At 41.4% G+C, this 19268-nt stretch overlaps 1 protein-coding gene across 1 annotated transcript in view; it reads right to left on the minus strand.

The window, feature by feature from the left end:
• Positions 1–7831: 7831 nt before the first annotated feature.
• Positions 7832–19268, minus strand: part of ARFGEF3 (ARFGEF family member 3) — a 153186-nt gene continuing 141749 nt past the window's right edge. Inside the window, exons 34-36 of the mRNA XM_077776166.1 lie at positions 17066–17187; positions 11910–13131; positions 7832–8216 (exon numbers count right to left, since the gene is read on the minus strand). Of these exons, the coding sequence (XP_077632292.1) occupies positions 8025–8216; positions 11910–13131; positions 17066–17187 (1536 nt within the window). The 3' untranslated portion in view covers positions 7832–8024. The remainder of the gene's footprint in view (positions 8217–11909; positions 13132–17065; positions 17188–19268) is intronic.

The following is a 19268-nucleotide window of genomic DNA, read 5'->3' on the forward strand; positions in this document are numbered from 1 at the left end:
AATTATTTTGATAGACTTTTTAGGTAAAGAAAATTGTTCCACATAGATTTTTTAATGCATTTGAATTTTTATTCTACAACACAAGCAACATAAATACAATATCTTTTAAAATATTTTCTCTTTAGAATTTTCATTTTCACCTCCAATAAAATGTACACAAAATACACTTGCAAGCTTGCTTACAGGGACCTGTTAAAACAATGAAGAGACAGATTCTATCAAACCAAACAGTTTATCAACATATAAAGGAGGGTAGTTTCAGTGTGTGTGTGTGTGTGTGTGTGTGTGTGTGTGTTTTAATAATGGTGATCATACTAAGAAGGGAAAATAAAAATTGTACTTCTAGACAAGTCCTTTGGAGTAAACAAAATGCTTCAAGGCTCCTGGTGAATGGGGTTGTGAGGATGAATTCTGTATTTTATAGATAAAATGGTACACTGACTCAAATCATTATGGCTATACCAAACTTCATTTGTTTATAATTTTTAATGAAAACAAGTCGATTCTTTGGCATACTATAAGAAGGGATAAAAGAACCCTTACCACCCACTGGCTTTATTTAGAGTGGGAAATGGTAACAGGGAAACTGTTTATAATGTAATTTATTTTATTTCTCTTAGAAAAGCAGGAAAATAATCTCGAATAATAGTCTTTTGGCATGATTAGGGCAATAAACATCTTTTCCTTTATGGTCCCCCCCNAGCTGAAAGCAACCTTTCCCTCTGGGCACCTGCCCCCGCCCCTATCATGCCATACCTGGATATCCTATATTAACATGGTTTCAACGGAAGTGAAACCCACAATATCAAAAGCAGTCATCTTTGTCCAGTTTTGCCTATTTAGTAGGAAACCGATTTTTATTATAGAGAACCACTTCCACTGAAATACAGATGGAAGAGCTGCCAAGGGGGGAAGGCAGAGGTGCCTGCACGTGACCAGGAGGTAGCCCTGGGTGACCATCGTGGCTGGTAGTGTCAGGGCTCGAGATTCCCTAGCTTGAAGAGAAAACATTTCATGTGGTAGTTCGAAAGATCGGCTTTTAGATTCTCCCCTCCCTTTTTTTGGCACCGGTTGGTAAAATAAGTTGGAAATAAATTATTCCTAGAGATTAATATTTTAAATTTAATTTGAAAACCAATGACTCTTAGAAGAACTAAATGCACACAGTTTCCAAAACGGATTATGGAAAACAAAAGGAAAATAAAACACTTCAATTATTTCTATCCACAGAGGCAAGAACTTGACTCCTTAATACCATCAACCCTTTGGTATGCTTTCTGATCTCACTAATTCTAATAAACGTAGTCACTTCTATTCATACAACAATCTAAAGTAATTAAATGATGTCAGTGTATTTAAGTAGAAGGCTTTAGAGAATGGTAAATCAATAAGAATTACACAGTTAATATAATTTATACATGGATGATAATTTTAAGGTATCGAATTATTTTCTCTTGAATTATTCCCTCTCTGATTATTTTTTTGGTTGAAAAAAAATTTCCAAAGTGAATTAATCATATGAAGTATTAAGAAACATAGGCCCCACATATATTTAACATAATTTCACTGTATTCCCAAAGCTTGTTGATGCCTGTGTACATTTCTCCCATCACTGGAAGATGAGATAATGAAGTTGGTCGCCAGCAGGTATGAACACAAACGCATTTACCAAAAAGTCCTTCAAACAGGCACATGAACTGCTCAAAAAGGAATTGTTCGGTTTGCAAATTTCCATGAAGCCACTTGGTAGGCTCTTTACAGGTAAAAAGAAATTAAAATATTAATTTACATCAGACAGTTAAGTGAAAGATGAAGGTACATCAAATAGTGTACTATCATTTTGAAGTGTTGATAGTTGGGTGACTAATGAGAGAGGGAAACCTACTGGCAAGCAAGCAACTACTCAAAACTTCTGGAAGCCAGGAGCCGAAGTTGTGATGGAGTTGAGATGGAAATGTCTCATTAAAACTGTAATGACAGAAGAAACTCAAACACTACATATTTAAATTTAAAATCACCTCAGTACAAGTCAAAGGGTCAACATGATACAAATGACCATCCACAACCAGTGTTTCTAAATACAAAGACGAGAAGCTTACACAGAATTCACTGTTCCATTGAACTTATACATTCATTGTCTTCTAGCTTGTAAAAAACTAATTGTTGGCATAATAAACCTAGAAACTGGGAAGATTGAGTAGGAATGCTGTAGAGAATCCAATCCCAAGTTGTCTGCCCAAGATGCAGTTCAGTGTTTCGATAGAGCTTGATAAGTCAGGCTGATCTTAAAGGTGGTAGTTGGAAATGTTTTCAAGCCAGCTCTCAAAATGTGGTCCCCAGACCAGCAGCACTGCCTCACCTGGATACTTATTAGAAATGGAAATTTCCAGATCTACTGAATCGGAAACCGTGGACATGGGCCCCACAACCTGGGTTTTACCAAGCCCTCCAGGTGATCCTGATGCGTGCCAAAGTTTGAGAACCACTTAAGAACAAAGTCAAGATAGTGGACAACCACTAAAAACTTTAGGATAGGAACTAAGAGTACACAGCAATTCTTGGTGGCTGAGAAGCTGGAAGAACCATACCTGGATGGGATTCATCAGCAGTTGACTGTGGTTTTGTTACTAAGATGGTCAGCCAGTCTCTCCTCCCTGGAACCCTCATGCATTATTACACAAAGATAGAAGGGAAAGGTTTTGTATGGTGCTTGTGGTGTTGTATCCCGTTTTCTTCAATCAGTGAGAGGTGCCATTGTTTATAAGGAAACTGAGCATTGTTCTTAACTGACTTTCTCATAAATTATCCCCAGGGATAATTTTTTTTTTTGGTCTGTTTTCCCTGAAGCAATGATTGTGTTTTGGAAATCTAAATGGTGTTCTAGTCCAAAATTCTGTATTAAAGTTTTAGTTATTTCCACATCAAATGCAAACATTATAAGCAGAGGAAGAGGATCTCCCAAAAGGAGAGACAATTTTCTAGATTGCTCCACTATGAATGAGAACACAATAATTTTTTTTGGATGAGGCATAATTAGGAGTTCTTTACTAATTTCGTAACTCTTGCCCAATCACAAGCTCATATTTCCAATAAAAAGTGCTTAAAAAGAGTCTTCTGCTTTTATAAGGCCACACTAAATGTCACTAGGATCACCTAAGTGGTACCCACGCATATCCAAGTTCTGTCGTCCGCTTAACGTAATATGCTGGATTTTCCTGATGTCTGTTTCCTTGTCTGCAGAGTATGTAGAAATATTTAGGCATATGGCACGTGGTTACTATGGATATTGACCTGATGCCCTCAGTACCTGGATCTTTAAACAATCTTGTCTTACCCGTCGCTTCCTCTTCAGAGAGTGCAGTGGAAAACTGGCTAGAACTTATTTTGCATATTCTCAAACTTTGATGACTTTGATGACTTCCATGTTTACTACCATCTACTTCCCAGGGAAGCAAGTACAGAGGCACTGCTGGTGACAGGGCACTTAACTCTGAGTGATTAAATGGCAATTAAAAAAAATTTACCGATTGTGCATGTCATTCCAGACACAGACTGCCACGCTCACATGCATGACCGCTGGCCCTGAATAATAATATTCCATCATTTCCGGCTAATTTGGCAAGTTTTCTAAGTTCCCACTGAGGGCCTGCTGTAAGACTAAAGTTCAGATTTTATTTTCAAACACTTGAAACATTATGTATGATCTTTCTATAAATGAACACTTTTTTCACCCCTATTTGAAAAATCCTCATAGGATTGTAGATATGGGACATCAAGTATTTTCAACTCATTTTCACGGTTTAATTCCTTGTAACACTTATGTATTCACTCTGTGTCCTTAGAGCACTGTCATGGAGAGAGAGCATGGCCTTTGAATTCAGGAACACCTCTTTTGCAACCAGTTTTGCCATTTACTGGTTATCTTGGGCAAATTTCTTAACCCCTCGGGGTCTGTATCCTCATCTGGAAAAAGTGAGGAAAACAATACCCATCTGACAAGGTTATTGTGAGAATTAAAAGGTAATGTAGGTACCAGTCTACAATCACAGTGGCGTTCAACAAATGTCACCTCCTCCCCGCTATTTGTAACCTCTTGCAATTGTTATCAGCTCTAAATTAAGGTCTTCATTCTGCTTAGTCTGTTGGGATGGACCCAAATGGATTTTCTTTTCTGAGAAAGAAAACCTTCTTGTATAAGCAGCCTTTGGGGGAAGCCAGGGCTCTCTCTTCTATAATTGCATTACCTTCTTAAAGTGAAGGCTATTTGATGTTCTCAACGGACTCTGTATAAACCTTGAAACAACAAGAACTAAAAGCCTAGTGATGCTGTACCAAGGAGTTTCCATTTAAAGGTACTTTTGAATTATGTTAATATTTCGTCATGTTTGATTGGAAATAATTTGATCTGAGCTGTTACGTATGTTAGCATCTGCCTTGGTCATTACATACTGTAGAGATGGTAGAAAATGCCCTAGTTTTAAACTGATGAGGAAGGCTAGAAAATAATCTTAAGGGGAGAGAGAACAAGATGGTGTAAAGGGGCAGCGTAAGCATTTTTAAAAGCTAATCAGGAGAGGCAAGAGCCGGGAAGATCCTGGGCCTCCACCAAAGCTACGTCCTCATGGCAAGGAGAAATCTGATGATGAGTGTGGTCTACTTGGCTGTCAGGAATTCCTAAACACTTTGGATTTTCTAGGTATTTTCATGATGCACACGTTACCAAAATATTAGAAAAAGAGAATACATCTCAGTCATAGGATAACACACTTTGGGCAATAAATACAGGTGACTGAAAGTAGTGTGCAAAATCTTATTCTGCTTAGATCAGTAAATATATGGTAATGACTGTTTTCACCATAAAGGCTGTCTTGTCCTTGGTCTTTCAGAGACCGTGGGAGAGAGAGTGAAGGCAGAGAGTGGAAAAGGCAGAAATCCAGACACTGGAAGTGTGTGAAGGGCTGAACTGGGAAGGGACCACTCAGTTACTGAGGGTTCCTAATTGTTTCTCTTTCCTCTACACTCCTGGAGAAGACAGACTTCATTGTGACCTGAAGTTCTATTTGTTTAGAGATTATTTGTCTCGGGCACTTTTGATAACTGCAAATACCTCTGGGAAGTGTCAAGGTGAGCTGAGACCAATATGGGTGTCAGGGCAGGCTATCGAATAGATGATGGGAAGGGTCCAAAACCCTCTTTAAAAACTATAGATCAAGAGCTATGCACATTTTCTCACTTTTTTAATTCTTGGAAGCTATAATGAGTCGTAGTCTAAGAGCAGTGTTTGCACACAGTATGGGGTAAATTTATTTTCGTAAACTAGCCTTGGATCTCCTAATAGAGAGTCTATGGGTGAATGAATTTTGATTTCTAAACAATTAACTAACATACTCTGGGATGTGACATTCTGAATTGACACTGGCTTTGAATTTTTATGCTTTATAAAAAGTTGCTACATGTAAACCTGCTATATTCATGGATTTGACACTCTGCCTGAGGCTTCCTGCCCCTCCCCTCCACGGCCCTTGCCCCCACCAAGTTAATGTGGTAGTCCTCATGGGTTCACAAAGGGGAAGTAAACCTCCGATAAGCAGTATACATGGTGGCTCTTTTCCATTTTGTAGCTTTTGTGAAAACAACAAGTATCTGACTTTCAATTCTACTTCCAAAACATAAAAAGTATAAGACTACAGCTCATTGCTATTCCAACAATTCATTGCTTGTTAAGATCAACTAGTTGATCTGTTTTTACATTTGAATTGTTGTCTAATGAGTAAAATCTGAAGGCAAAGAGTGTGTTTTATGGAACTTAAAAAATGCNACCCCCACCAAGTTAATGTGGTAGTCCTCATGGGGAAGTAAACCTCCGATAAGCAGTATACATGGTGGCTCTTTTCCATTTTGTAGCTTTTGTGAAAACAACAAGTATCTGACTTTCAATTCTACTTCCAAAACATAAGAAGTATAAGACTACAGCTCATTGCTATTCCAACAATTCATTGCTTGTTAAGATCAACTAGTTGATCTGTTTTTACATTTGAATTGTTGTCTAATGAGTAAAATCTGAAGGCAAAGAGTGTGTTTTATGGAACTTAAAAAATGCCTTCTGGATTTTGCTGTGCTCTCTCGATGGCATACGAAATGATGGGGTCCTTTGACAATGCCTAAATAAATCAGGGAACCTTGTCTTCATCGTGACCTTGTAGATGTTTACATATTTCTCAAGGAAGGCAAAGTTTACAAATACTAGCACTGAGTAAAGTTGTTAGTTTTAAATTCTTACTTCTGTACTGAAGAGTTGAAGTTTTAGTTTTAAATGACATTCCATTATGAACACATTTTTAGGGGCTGGGAAAATGATAATGTATCTTAGCAACTAACTGTTACTTTCTAGAATGTACACGAGTGGGCTTGATTGAGAAGTTTCAATCATTATCCTGAAGAACTATTCAGTGTACTGTAAATATGATAAAGCTTCCAAATTAATTTTCTAGTAATATCTAAAAGAAATATCCATGTAAAATAACGACTAGGAAAGACATCAGACATAGGATAAATTTACTTGCCAGAGAGAAGTGTTTGAAATTGAGAAACTTAATTTCCTAAATTTCATTCTATGAAATTAGTTTTAATTTCTTTAGTTTTTAAAAATTTATCTAGTTTTATTTTCTTCTGAGACCAGAGCTCATATGCCTGACATGCTCATTTCATGCGATGGTTGTATAATATTTTAAGATTTAAAATGACTTCATCCCAGTCTCCTTTCCCCATCCCTTTCCAGCTGTCTCCCTACCCCATACTTCTGTCCTGTTCCCTGAGAAGTCTGCTTGCTGGATGGAGAACCGAGTCCTTTCCTCCAAAGGTGCGGATACAAAATGAGTTGCATTTTAATGTTTTGTTTTCTTAAAAACCCAGTGTTCTGCCCTATGTTCAGATAACTGTGGAGCATAGAAATGTCTGTGCAACAAGAAACTAAGGCACCATTTTTTTTCTTTCCCTTTCCTGTTTTGCCTTGGGAGTAAAAGCAAAGACAAATGGGAAGCCAAGTGGTTGGTCAGTCTGTCTCTTGGCCATATCTCTATCAGCCAATCTCACTGTGTGTCAAAGCTGCCAGCCCACGGACTTAAAACCTGGCCAGGTAAGCATTTTCTTCTTTTAGAAACAGGGAAATAAAGGCACAAAAGTACCTTACAAGAAGAAGTTGGTGAATACCAACTGGAAAATCTTGACCGTTTAGGTTAACTTTGAAATGTTCTGGGATATTTTACAGAGGAAGCCATCCCTTTCTTGATTGTGACACCCAAGAATGTGTTTCCAGCTGTTTTCTTCCCCGCTAATAAACCCATAATAATAATAATAGAAAATCTTCCTCCAGGGGCGCCTGGGTGGCTCAGTTGGTTAAGCAGCCAACTTCAGCTCAGGTCATGATCTCACGGTTCGTGGGTTCGAGCCCCGCATCGGGCTCTGTGCTGACAGCTAGCTCAGAGCTTGGAGCCTGCTTCAGATTCTGTATCTCCCTCCCTCTCTGACCCTCCCCTGCTCACACTGTCTCTCTCTCTCTCTCAGAAATAAATAAAACATTAAAAAATTAAAAAAAAAATCTTCCTCCAATGACTGTCTGGTACTAGATGCCTGAGTGCTTACACATCAGCTTGACTTACCAGCAAATATTTCCTTAACATTTGCATTAAAAAAAAATTGACTAGATCGATGTGGTGTTCTGGAAGGGGTAGTCCTTGAAAGGGGTCCTTTTGGGAAGGACATCACAAGCAAAAGCACTGGGAAATTAATATCAAGATTTAGAAATGTATCAAGGAATGGAGACTTTCTGAAATCATGTGCAAAATCAGAGTATCATTTGTGTCATCCAGATATAAGGTTAGTGTCCAGAATGGCCCCAGTGTTGGGGAGCGGCAGATTGTCCTCTGAGACCCTTATTTTATGGGGCTGGTGGTGGGGAGAACCGATCAGTCAGACTGGCAGGCATTCTCTAACCCTCACTACTGAACTTCCTTCACGTCAGTCGTCTACACGATGATGTCGTAGACCCGGCCCACTCTGCCCAGCCATTCTCTCACGGCCTGGCGCACGCGGATGTCGGTCACATGACAGGTCAGCTGGCTGATGCACGGGAACACGGCAGGCTGGAGGGCCGTGAAGGTCTGGTCTGGAAGGATCTGAATCTGGTTGAGAACTGTTAGCACCATGTTGGTCCACGCCTAAGAGAGAGGATTTAGGGGGAATTAGCGGCTTTCTCCTGTGAGTTCATCTGAACTCTCAGGTGGGGCTAAGCCCTGCCAGTTGGCAAATGAGTTTTCTCAGTCTTTGGGCTGCAGTAAATCAGTCTTTACTAATTTAATGTAGCTACTAGAAATTGTCATTTTAAGTTCATATATACAAGGAATAGCAGAGACTCCTCTAACATTAGAGATACCTGGTTTTCAGCTTTTGTAGACAAGAGGCATAACTCGTTTTATTGCACTTTATTGTGCTTCCCAGAGGGTTTTTTTTTTTTTTTTTTCCCATTTGTTCACTTTGTATCTCTGTGTCACATTTTGGTAATTCTCACAGTATTTCAAACTTCTACATTATTATATTTGTTGGGATGATCTGTGATGTGACTATTATAACTGTTTTGGGGTGCCATGAATTGTGCCTATATAAGATGAACTTAACTGATAAATGTGTGCTCTGACTGCTCCACCGATCACCTCCCCCATCTCTCTCCTGGGGCCTCCCTATTCCCTGAGACACAACAATATTGACATTAGGCCGATGAATATGCCTACATTGACCTTTAAGTGTTCACGTGAAAGGAAGAGTTGTATGTCTCTCACTTTAAATCAAAAGCCAGAAATGATTATGCTTAGTGAGGAAGGCATGTTTGGAAGCTGAGACTGGCACAAAAGCCTAGTTTCCAGCCTAAGTTAGCCAAGCTGTGAACGCAAAGGGAAAGTCTTTGAAGGAAATTAAACGCGTGACTCCAGGGAACACACAAGCGATAAGAAAGAAAAACAACCTTAGTGCAGACAAGGAGAAAGTTTGGTCTGGATAGAAGGTCAAACCAGCCCCAACATTCCCTTAAGCCAAAGCCTAATCCAGAGCAAGGCCCTAACTCTCTTCAATTCTGTGAAGGCTAAGACAGGCGAGGAAGCTGGAGAAGAAAGCTTGAAGCTCACAGAGGTTGGTTCACGGGGTTTAAGGAAAGAAGCTGTTTCCCTAAGAGCAAAGTTCCAGGGGAAGCAGCAAGAGCTGATTAGAAGCAGCAGCAGCAAGGTCTCCAGAAGATCTGCTGAGGTAACTGATGAAGGTGGTTACACTAAACAACAGATTTTCAACACAGATGAAACAGCCTTCTGTTGGAAAACGATGCCATCTCGGACTTTCAGAGCTACAGGGAAGTCAATACCTGGGTTCAAAGGGCAGGCTGACCCTCTAGTTATGGGCTAATGCAGCTGGTGACTTTAAGTAAGTTGAAGCCAGTGCTCATTTACTATTCCCCAAATACTAAAGCCCTTAAGAATTGTGCTAGAGCTATTCTGCACTCCATAAATAAAACAACAAAACCCGGATGGCAGCACATGCTTACAGATGGTTCACTGAATATTCTAACCCTACTATTGAGAACTGCTACTCAGAAAAAAGAATCCCTTTCAAAATATTCCTATTTTGAAATAGGAATTCCAATATTCTTGACAATGCACCTGGTCACTCAAGAGCTCTGAGGGAGATGGGCAATGAGATTAATGCTTTTGTGCCTGCTAACCCAACAGCCATTCTGCAGCCCATTTCTACTTTCAAGTCATTATTTAAGAATTCCATTTAATAAGGCTATAGCTATTATAGTGAGTCCTCTGATGGATCCGGGCAAAGTATATTGAAAACCTGGAAAGTAGTCACCATTCCAGATTCTGTTAAGAACATTCATGACTCATGGGAAGAGGTCAGAACATCAACATGAACAGGAGTGTGGAAGAAGTTGCTTCCAACACTCACGTATGACTCTGAGGGGCTCAGGACTTAGTGAAGGAAGTAACTACAGGTGTGGTGGAAACAGCGGGAGAACTAGAATTAGAAGCAGAGCCTGAAGGTGGGCCTGGACTGCTGCCATCTCATGATCAAACTTAAATGGAGAAGGAATTACTTCTTATGGGTGAGCAAAGAAAATGGTTTCTTGAGATGGAATCTACTCCTGGTGAAGATGCCGTGAAGATTATTGAAATGACAACAGAGGACTTAGAATATGACATACGCTTAGTTGATGGGGCAGCAGTGGGGACTGAGTGAACTAATCCCATTTTGAAAGTAGCTTTAGTGTAGGTACAATGCTATTAAACAGCATTGCATGCTACAGAGAAATAGTAGGTCAAAGAGTCAATGCAGCAACCTTTATTGTCGCCTTATTTTAAGAAAGTGCCACAGCCACCCCAACCTTCAGCAACCACCACCCTGATCAGTCAGCAGCCGTCAGCATGGAGGCAAGACCCTCCACCAGCAAGACTATTATGTGTTAAAAACTCAGATGATTTTTAGCAATGTTTTTAAAATTAAGGTATGCGTATATCTATTTTTAGATATAATGCTATTGTACACTTTATAGACTATAGCATAGTGTAAACGTAACTTTTATATGCACTGGGAAGTCAAAAAATTCATTTGACCTGCTTTGAGATTTGCTTCACTGCAGGGGTCTGGACCCAAACCTGCAGTATTTCCAAGGTGTGCCTGTACCAAAATCTTATTTATTCCTCAGATTTTTAAAAACTCTCTTGCCTTCCTATTATGAAGAAACTTTGTTTGTTTTTGTGAGATTGGAGGGGGGGAATGGCAGAGAGAGGGAGACAGAATCCGAAGCAGGCTCTGAGCAGTCAGCACAGAGCCTGACGCGGGGCTCGAACTCATGAACTGTGAGATTGTGACCTGAGTTGAAGTCGGATGCTTAACCAACTGAGTCACCCAGGCACCCCTAATGAAGAGACATTAAATTATCAGTCTCTAGAATACCTAACAAACTGGAATAGGACTACCATATGTCTCTGTTAGACTCGATTGGCAAAAGTCCAAAGATGAGTTTTGTGGATTCCAAAGTTTAGTACTATATTCAAAATACTTTAGAAGAAAATAAGTCATCTTGCAAGATTCATGCTATGTCCAAGTTGATGTGCATTCTAAGAATACATTTTTGTGCAGGTTCATAGAATTCTAGGATTGAAGATTTTCTAACTTATGTAACAGGAGTCCACATTCTAAATGCCCGGAGTATTTTTAAAGGGCTCCTTATCACTCTAGATCCCTCTATTTCTCTTTTCCTGTCTCATCAATTCTTAAATTGAACAAACAGTACCAACATTGTTTTCTTCTCAGGCTGAGTTTTGGATGCACCACGAAATGACAAATATTAACTATACGAAGGAACACAAATGCTCAAAGCCCTCTAGGGAATGAGAATTTTTGTGTGCTCAGAATGGGTTAGAAAAACTTGAGATGAAAACAGCTCATTGGTATAACCACATAATAACATGCACTTTGCTTTTCTCCTTTAGGTATTTCTTCAGTGCATCTTCAAATGACAAACTCAGGACTCCATGCCAGTGAAAGCATGTTCACTTTAGAAGCTTTAGCTTCATCTTATTTATTCAGGTGAGCTCCAAGTTCTCAATACTATCTCCTAGAACCCATAAAAATAATTCCTGACATTATGTAAGAGTCAAATTTCCATTTCAGACAGATGCTATGTCTTAGGCTCAGGCAATCCTCTGACTCTGGAGGGAAACTGTCAACTCTGACAATGGGTATGAGTGTTCTGCAAGGGGGACATGGCTGCCATTGTCTGTCCCCGGGAACCCAGCCTCCCTCTGGCACTGCCAGGTGCGCCTCCCCGCATCCCGCATCCCGGGCCGGCAGGAACCCACCTGGATCTGTGCTTCCGCGTCCCTCCCAGACACGCTCAGGGAGCTCCCGGTGGAGCCGGAGCGGGGCCTCTTCTCCTGTCGCAGCAGCTCGGGGCCCGCGCTGAAGGAATGCCGCATCTGCCCTTGGTCTATCAAGTGCTGGGGACGCTGCAGCAGTGGGGAGTCCTGGCCCCGTGGACCCAGCGGCTCGCCCTTCTTATCCACCTTGACCTCTTTGGGGAACGTGGGCAGGCTGTGCTGCTGTTTCCTCTTTTTGTATTCAGTCATCAACTTGGAAATGGTTTTGTCGGCCGCCATGGTGTAGATTTTGTTACCCGCACTCTCCCACCATTCTTTCTTCCGGCCAGAATCCTTCTTCTCCACCTTGGGGCTCGGGGGCAGCAGCAGCACCTCCCCACTGCCCACCCTCAGGTTCCCAGACTCGCCTGTGTGATCCCGGGCTTGACTCCGGTCGTCCTCAGAAGGGGTGTCTTTCCCCGAGAACCCCCCAGTGGATGGGGTGGAGGACTCCGACTGGAAGGAGGGGAGGATGAAGAACGGGTCACTCTTGAAGATGGGAGCCTCCTCCATGCTGTTCTCCAGATCCAGGTGCATCTGGATGTAGTTGGTGGACAGCTCCATGCACAGCTGGTGCAGCCTCTTGACCAGCCACACCCAGTCCGCATTGCTGATGGGCTGCACACTTAGCGACGGCATCCGGGCCCTCCACCGCCTCTTCTCCTTGCCTCTCGGGGGACTCACCTGGGCAGTCTCCTCAAAAATGTCTTCATCTTCTGATGAACACTGCTGGGAGGAGTCTGTGCTTTTCTCCTCGTCCTCAAAAAGGACTTTCTTCACTTGCTCGGCAGTGATGGTTTCTTGGTTGGTGAGAACCGCACAGACCAGCGCATGGAAATAAATATTAAAACTCATTGCAGACTGGCGGTAGAGGTTGGCAGCGCCTCCGATGCCGGACACCTTCTTCAGCAGGCACTTCAGCCCAGGGCTGGTGTCAAACTCTCTCGCCGTCCTGTATGAGTCTAGCAGCAGGTCGAAGATGACCGCCAAGTTCTGCATGGAGATGTACCTGAGGAAGCCGGCCAGCTTGGCCTCGGGCACCTGGACCGTCTTCTCCTCCCCAGGGGAGGGGCCCTTGACAAACTCTTCTAACAAGATATCATATAAGTTCTGGAGTAACACTTGATGAGAGAGCAAGCTCACCACAATTTCCCTGAAAGAAACGCTTCAAATGAAAAGAAAGGGAGTGATCAGTAGCCTTTTGCCAAACGTGAGGTCCTTTGCAGCGATTCAGATGTTATACGTTTTAGAACGATATAGGCGAAATGATAAACTACTTGTGTTTTAATGCCTTCCTTTAAAAAGGGAAAACTTCTTGGGACATTACATGATAACCATTTTCACCATGAGGATTAATGGGCTTAACCCCATTAGTGGGATTAATGGGATTGCTGATACTTTTTAAAATCTAGAGGCTATAATATTAATGTTTTATAAAAACTATTAAATACAGGCACACTTATGGGAGATGACATTTTATTTCCCTCATAGCTACGAGTAATAAAATGTCAAACCAGACAGTAACAATTTCTGGTTAATCCTCTGAATTTTAATTGGCTGTCTTCACTACCCTTTGGCCTTTTTGCTCAAACTCAAAGTTGTTAGCAATCTCGTGGAAGTCTAGCTTTCTAGGGACTACACTTGCTTACCAGGCTTAGCAGTTAATTCTCTAGGTGCGTATGTGTAAAAACTTGGGCACTTCCAGCGTGTGAGATGGAGGAGAGCCAAACATTTGCAACATTAAGAAATAGGTAATTGAGCTATTGTAAACCAAATTGAGGAGAGAAAGCAGCATTCACTCAACACACGCAACTGCCTTCTGTGTCCTTTCCTGCCAGCATGGCCATGGGACTCCTTTGTGTGCCTGACTGTTCATTTGGATCCACTGAGATTCCCCTCGTGTCAGCTACATGGGCTGGGCTGATCCTACCTAGACATCTGGCCAGGACTCATGGGCTGTCCCTGCTTCTCAACCATCAGTCACAAGGACAACTTCCTGCTCTTCCTTATCGGGGCTGTGCCCCTTGCTGATTTGGCCTCTTCTGTTTGGTTGGATTCTTATACTAAGAAAACAATTTCAATTCCAATCCACCCACATGGTTTGTGCTTTCACATTCTTTTCATTGCTCTTAGAATTCTATGAAAATAGCTCATGCCATTATATGGCAAACTCACTCCCGTGATGGGATAATTATGAAAGTAGGACAACTCTTAATGTTTATTTCAAGAAGCCAACCATTATGTTAATATGACTAGTTATGACCTTGCATTTAAAAATTACTTTTTTTTTTTAACATAAAAGAACACAAATGCTTCTATACATTTAAGGGCTGACCTGGCCCTTTGTGCAGTGGTACATTGAGGGAACACTCTATGCTCAGCAAAGATGGAATAAGTGAGCAGCAAAGAACTGTCATTTACAAACAGTGACCCTTTCTAACAAATCACTTAAGTAACTGTTTTGTGGTAAAGTGCACATAACATAAAGTTGCTGTTTTAACCACCTTAAAAAGTACAATTCAGTGGCATTTAGCACATGCACAATGTTGGGTAACCATCACCACTATCTACTTCTAGAACGTTTTCGTCTCAAACTCAATACTCTTTGCACAGTAACTCTCCATTCCCCCTTCTGATAAGTTAACTAATTAATTTTTATTTTTTTATCCTACCCCTGATAATTTACTTAAGGTATTAAGAACCTGGATATGCATTTTTCTGGAAGAAGAGGGCTCTAAAAGCCACCAAGCTGGTCTAGTACTTAGCGTCCTATCGTTGTAGACACAAATTCTAAGGGAAATCCTGTCACCAATTACTCAAGTCTATACCCTTGTCTGTCTTCTTCACTACACTTTATAAAGTCCTCAAGGTCAAGGGCAGTATTTCATTCATCTTTGTCCCCAGGACCTGGGAAAATGTCTGGTGAGAGGAACACTCAGTAAGTGTCCAAGGCAAACTGAGTAACGAAAACTTATTGGTTTTAAGTGCTGGTGCCCGGACAAAACGTTCTCCTTGAGAAATGGCTCTGACGCTCCAACCCCATGTCCCTGGCAGCCTGGACCCCTGAAGCAGGGACCACAACCAGAGAGAGGGGTGAGTTTGATCAAATTTCTGAAGGTATAAACACCCCAGCCCAGAGGACATGACCTATCGCCTTCCCTGAGAGCTGGAAAGCCCTTCACCAGCAAACACTTAAAAAGAGGGTTGAATTTTGAGCGTCCGGCTTTCGCTTAGGTCATGATCTCGCGGTTCGTGGGTTCGAGCCCCGCGTCGGGCTCTGTGCTGACTGCCAGCTCAGAGCCTGGAGCCTGTTTCAGATTCTGTGTCTCCCTCTCTTTCTGACCCTCCCCTGCTCACGCTGTCTCTCTCTCTCTCCTAGAAATAAATAAAAAACGTTTAAAAAAAATAAAAAAAAAATAAAAAGAGGGTTGAATTTTGAATTATGTTTGAATTATGGAGGATCTTTATCAACCGAGATCATCCCTTGGATGCTTTAGGATACAAAATGGCTAAGTGTGCATGTGAAAAAGGACAGAAAATCCTTCTTTCAAGCTAACTGATGCAGCAATAAGAAAGTAGCAGCAGCAGTACTGTGGGGATCAACATTTCAGACAGATACCAAAAAAGTGAAATAACTGTTTATAGACATGCAACTCCTAATCATCTTTTAAAAAAGACCTGGAACCAAAAAAAAAAATCAGCAGATAACTTTTCAAATTTGTTGTACCCAAGTGTTTCAGCCTTTTTCTCAGCATAGGGCGTCTTCCCCCTTTAAGGAGGGGACCTTGAAGTGCTTCTGATCCCAAGTACAAAGGAAAGCTCTCCTCAAGAGTTAGTTGCATAACAAGTGGCTGACCTAAGACCTGCTAATGTCAGTACCACAGATAAACAGAGGCATGCGCTTAAAGCTCTCACTGTAGGTGGGTTGTGTAAAGCTCAGGACTGTCAAGGCCAAAGGGATTTAAAAACTGCACCCAGATTTCTCTTTATTCATATTACAATCTGAATTTGATTTACTTTTTTTTTTTTTTTTTCCATGGGTGATTTCAATATGGGCCCTTTGAGGATGCACTTGAGGGCATATAAATGAACTTTCCTGAGGTCTAACTCCTCTTGTCCTCCATCCTGTGCTAAGAACTGCCTGTAGTAAGAGTCAAATCCAGGAATGCAAAGTGGCGCCACCCTTTGGCTATGTCCCTGAGTAGGTGGCCCAGCCTCTCTGAATGTTTCCTCGTAGATAAAACGGGAGTGGAAATACCTAGCCTCTGTATTCCACGTATAGCGCTCCAATACTTATCATCATTACTATTCATGTGTTGGGAGTTTAAAAATGGAAATTTCAGTCATGGCTATTATCCTGCAAGTCTAGGAACAACAGTTTTTAGGCAATATGATAGTATTTAAAAAGGGCAAAATTCTTGCAGCAGGACAGAGATCTGTCTCCTGACAGCTATATTGCTCTTAAGAAGTTGATGTATTCTCCCTGAAATAATATAAATCATGCCTCACATTACAATTTTTTAAAAAAGGGGTATAATATAGATGATCCTATAAACACACTGAGTTGCGTCCCCCTGACATCATTCATATGTTGAAGTCTGAACCCACAGTACCACAGTGTGACTGTATTTGGAGATAAGGTCTTAAAAATTAATTAGAGTAGACCCTAATCCAATATGACTCGTGTCTCTATCAGCAGAGATTAGGACACAAACATATACAGAAGAAAGATCATGTGAAGACAGGGAGAAGGCATCCATCCAGAAGCCAGGAAGAGAGGGTTCAGAAGAAACTGACCCTGCCCAGACCTTGATCTTTGGCCTCTAGGCTCCAGAACTGTGAGCAAATACAGTCTGTTGATTCAGCCACCCAGTTGGTGGTACTTTGTTATGGCAGCCCTAGCAAATTAGTACATGTGAAATGTGGAAACTTTGGTGAAAAGGTGAACAATTTTCTGTGAATTTAGTCCTTGGCTAAAGGACTCTATAATGTTTCCAGTATTCTTAGCCAAAACTTGGATGACAATGAGCCAGAATGCAAAATAAGTGAGCTTTGCTCGTTATACATTCCCCACATGTTAGAGCTGGTTAGCTGCTTACCTTTTCTTCGTATGACCGTTTGGCTTCTCATCAGGAGGCAGTTCAATAATGAGCTGACAGGACTGAGCATGATCGAAGTTGTTTGGAGTCTTTGGTGAGCACTGGGTGTCCAACATAAACACCTGCAAAGGTACGCAAAGGTACAGTTCAGAGCTCCACCATCCTCCACCTGACTCTACCAGGGATTAGCTGGATGGCCCTGGGTAAGTTGCTTTTTTCTTTTTACTCATTTTCTCACTTTAAGGTTGATATTGAGGTTTCCTACCTGGTATGTTTGTTGAGAGAATTCATATGTGTGTATTAAGTACACATAGTATTAGAACAGTAAATATTCAGTAGAAGTTAGAGGCTGACACTAATACTAATACTAGTACTACCTTTATCATGTGACAGTTCATTACACTCCAAAGAGTACACGCTGCTATTTAATATTATTTAATACTAATAAAGAGGGGCTGTGTTTGTAAAAAAAGAATCTCTGATTTTGACATTATATTCTACCCAACACAAGAAATTAATTAGGACCTCCTGTCGGGACTACTGATGTAGACCTGCTCCTCTACCAGATTGTGGAAGAAGTGACTAAGAAAACAGTAACCACTTCCCAATTCTGACCTCCATGATCTCGTTTTACATGATTTCACAGCCTTTCCCTACTTCCCTTTGGAAATAGAAGTATTCTTAAGAAACTTTTCCTTTCTAAAATTTATAAGAATTATCAGAGTATCTGGAGGAAGGTTGGGGACTGAGGAAGAAAACAGAAATGTTAAAAAGTAAAAGGTTCACTAAGTAGTCTCTGCCTTTCTTCTCCATTAATGGTCCAGTATTTCAGAAGAAGATTCCATGTTCTCACTGTGTGATGTATATAGTTTGGAAAACCACTGTGCGCACTGGGAAACATTTGTATCTAGCAGTGTACTGGCTTCCTAGTAGAGAAGTTACCCCAGCAGAGGACCACCCCCTTGGCTTCTCTGTCCTCTTGACAGCCTCTGCCGTGGCTGTCCATGGCAGCCTTGCGGATGGGAGTGGCTCCCCACTTCAGCCTTACGACCCTTCTTCTGTTCCAGCCTCTGCGGACTGGCCATGGATGCTTCAGAGGGATGTGCTCTCTACCTTCCGAACAGCACAGCCGTCATGTCCTGAGATATCATGAGTGTTGACGGCAGACGATAGGAGAAGCGGAAGGTGGAAGGGTGTCCCACTATGTGAGGAGTGCAGGGGGAAAGTCCTTTAGAAGCCAGACCAAGCCAGGAAACTTCTCAACTGATCATCAGGGGAGCCTGGATTATTAATGTACTAAGGGGAGATTTTATTAAGAATTTAAACAGATCCTGTAGAGAAAGAAAGCCTCTAACTATAACCCCTAATTCGCTTTATTTTTTCTAAATAATTAGAACATACTTATTCAATGATTCAATCTGACACTATGTATACATTTATAAAAATTGCTTAATATTTTATTTACTTTTTAAATTTGAGACAGGAAGAGAGAGAATCTTAAGCAGGCTCCACACTCAGCATGAAGCCCGACGTGGGCCTCGATCCCATGATGCTGGGATCATGACTTGAGACAAAATCAAGAGTCAGACCGTCAACCTACTGAACCACCCAGGGGCCCCATAACCGCTTAATATTCTAAACATACCAGACACGTATGTGCAAAATATCTTCTGCATGTGAAGACACAATTCAAATATGTCTGTTGCCATTACATGACAGACTGTATTCTCAATAACTGTGCACTGGGACACCTGGGTGGCTCAGTCGGTTAAGCCTCCAACTTCGGCTCAGGTCATGATCTCACAGTTTGTGGGTTCAAGCCCCGTGTTGGGCTCTCTGCTGACGGCTAGCTCAGAGCCTGGAGCCTGTTTCAGATTCTGTGTCTCCCTCTCTCTCTGACCCTCCCTTGTTCACAGTCTCTCTCTTAGAAATAATTAAAAATATTTAAAAAAAAATAACTGTGCACTATTATGAATATATGTAAATTTAGGAACGGTGCTTAATTACTGCTGGAAGCCCATGCAGGGCTTCTTAGAGGTAGACTGACATGTCACACAAGTGTTTGGGGGCTAATCTGTGACTAGTGTTAATGTTGTGATTTAGTAACTCACTGCCCCAGCAGATGTTTACTAAGGCCCTTCTGTATGTACTCCTTGCTCTAGGACCACCAAGGCAAATATACAGAATGGGCTCTGCTTCTCAG

The sequence above is a fragment of the Crocuta crocuta genome, unplaced genomic scaffold (assembly GCF_008692635.1).
Source record: "Crocuta crocuta isolate KB4526 unplaced genomic scaffold, BGI_CrCroc_1.0 scaffold25, whole genome shotgun sequence".
Classification (NCBI taxonomy): domain Eukaryota; kingdom Metazoa; phylum Chordata; class Mammalia; order Carnivora; family Hyaenidae; genus Crocuta; species Crocuta crocuta.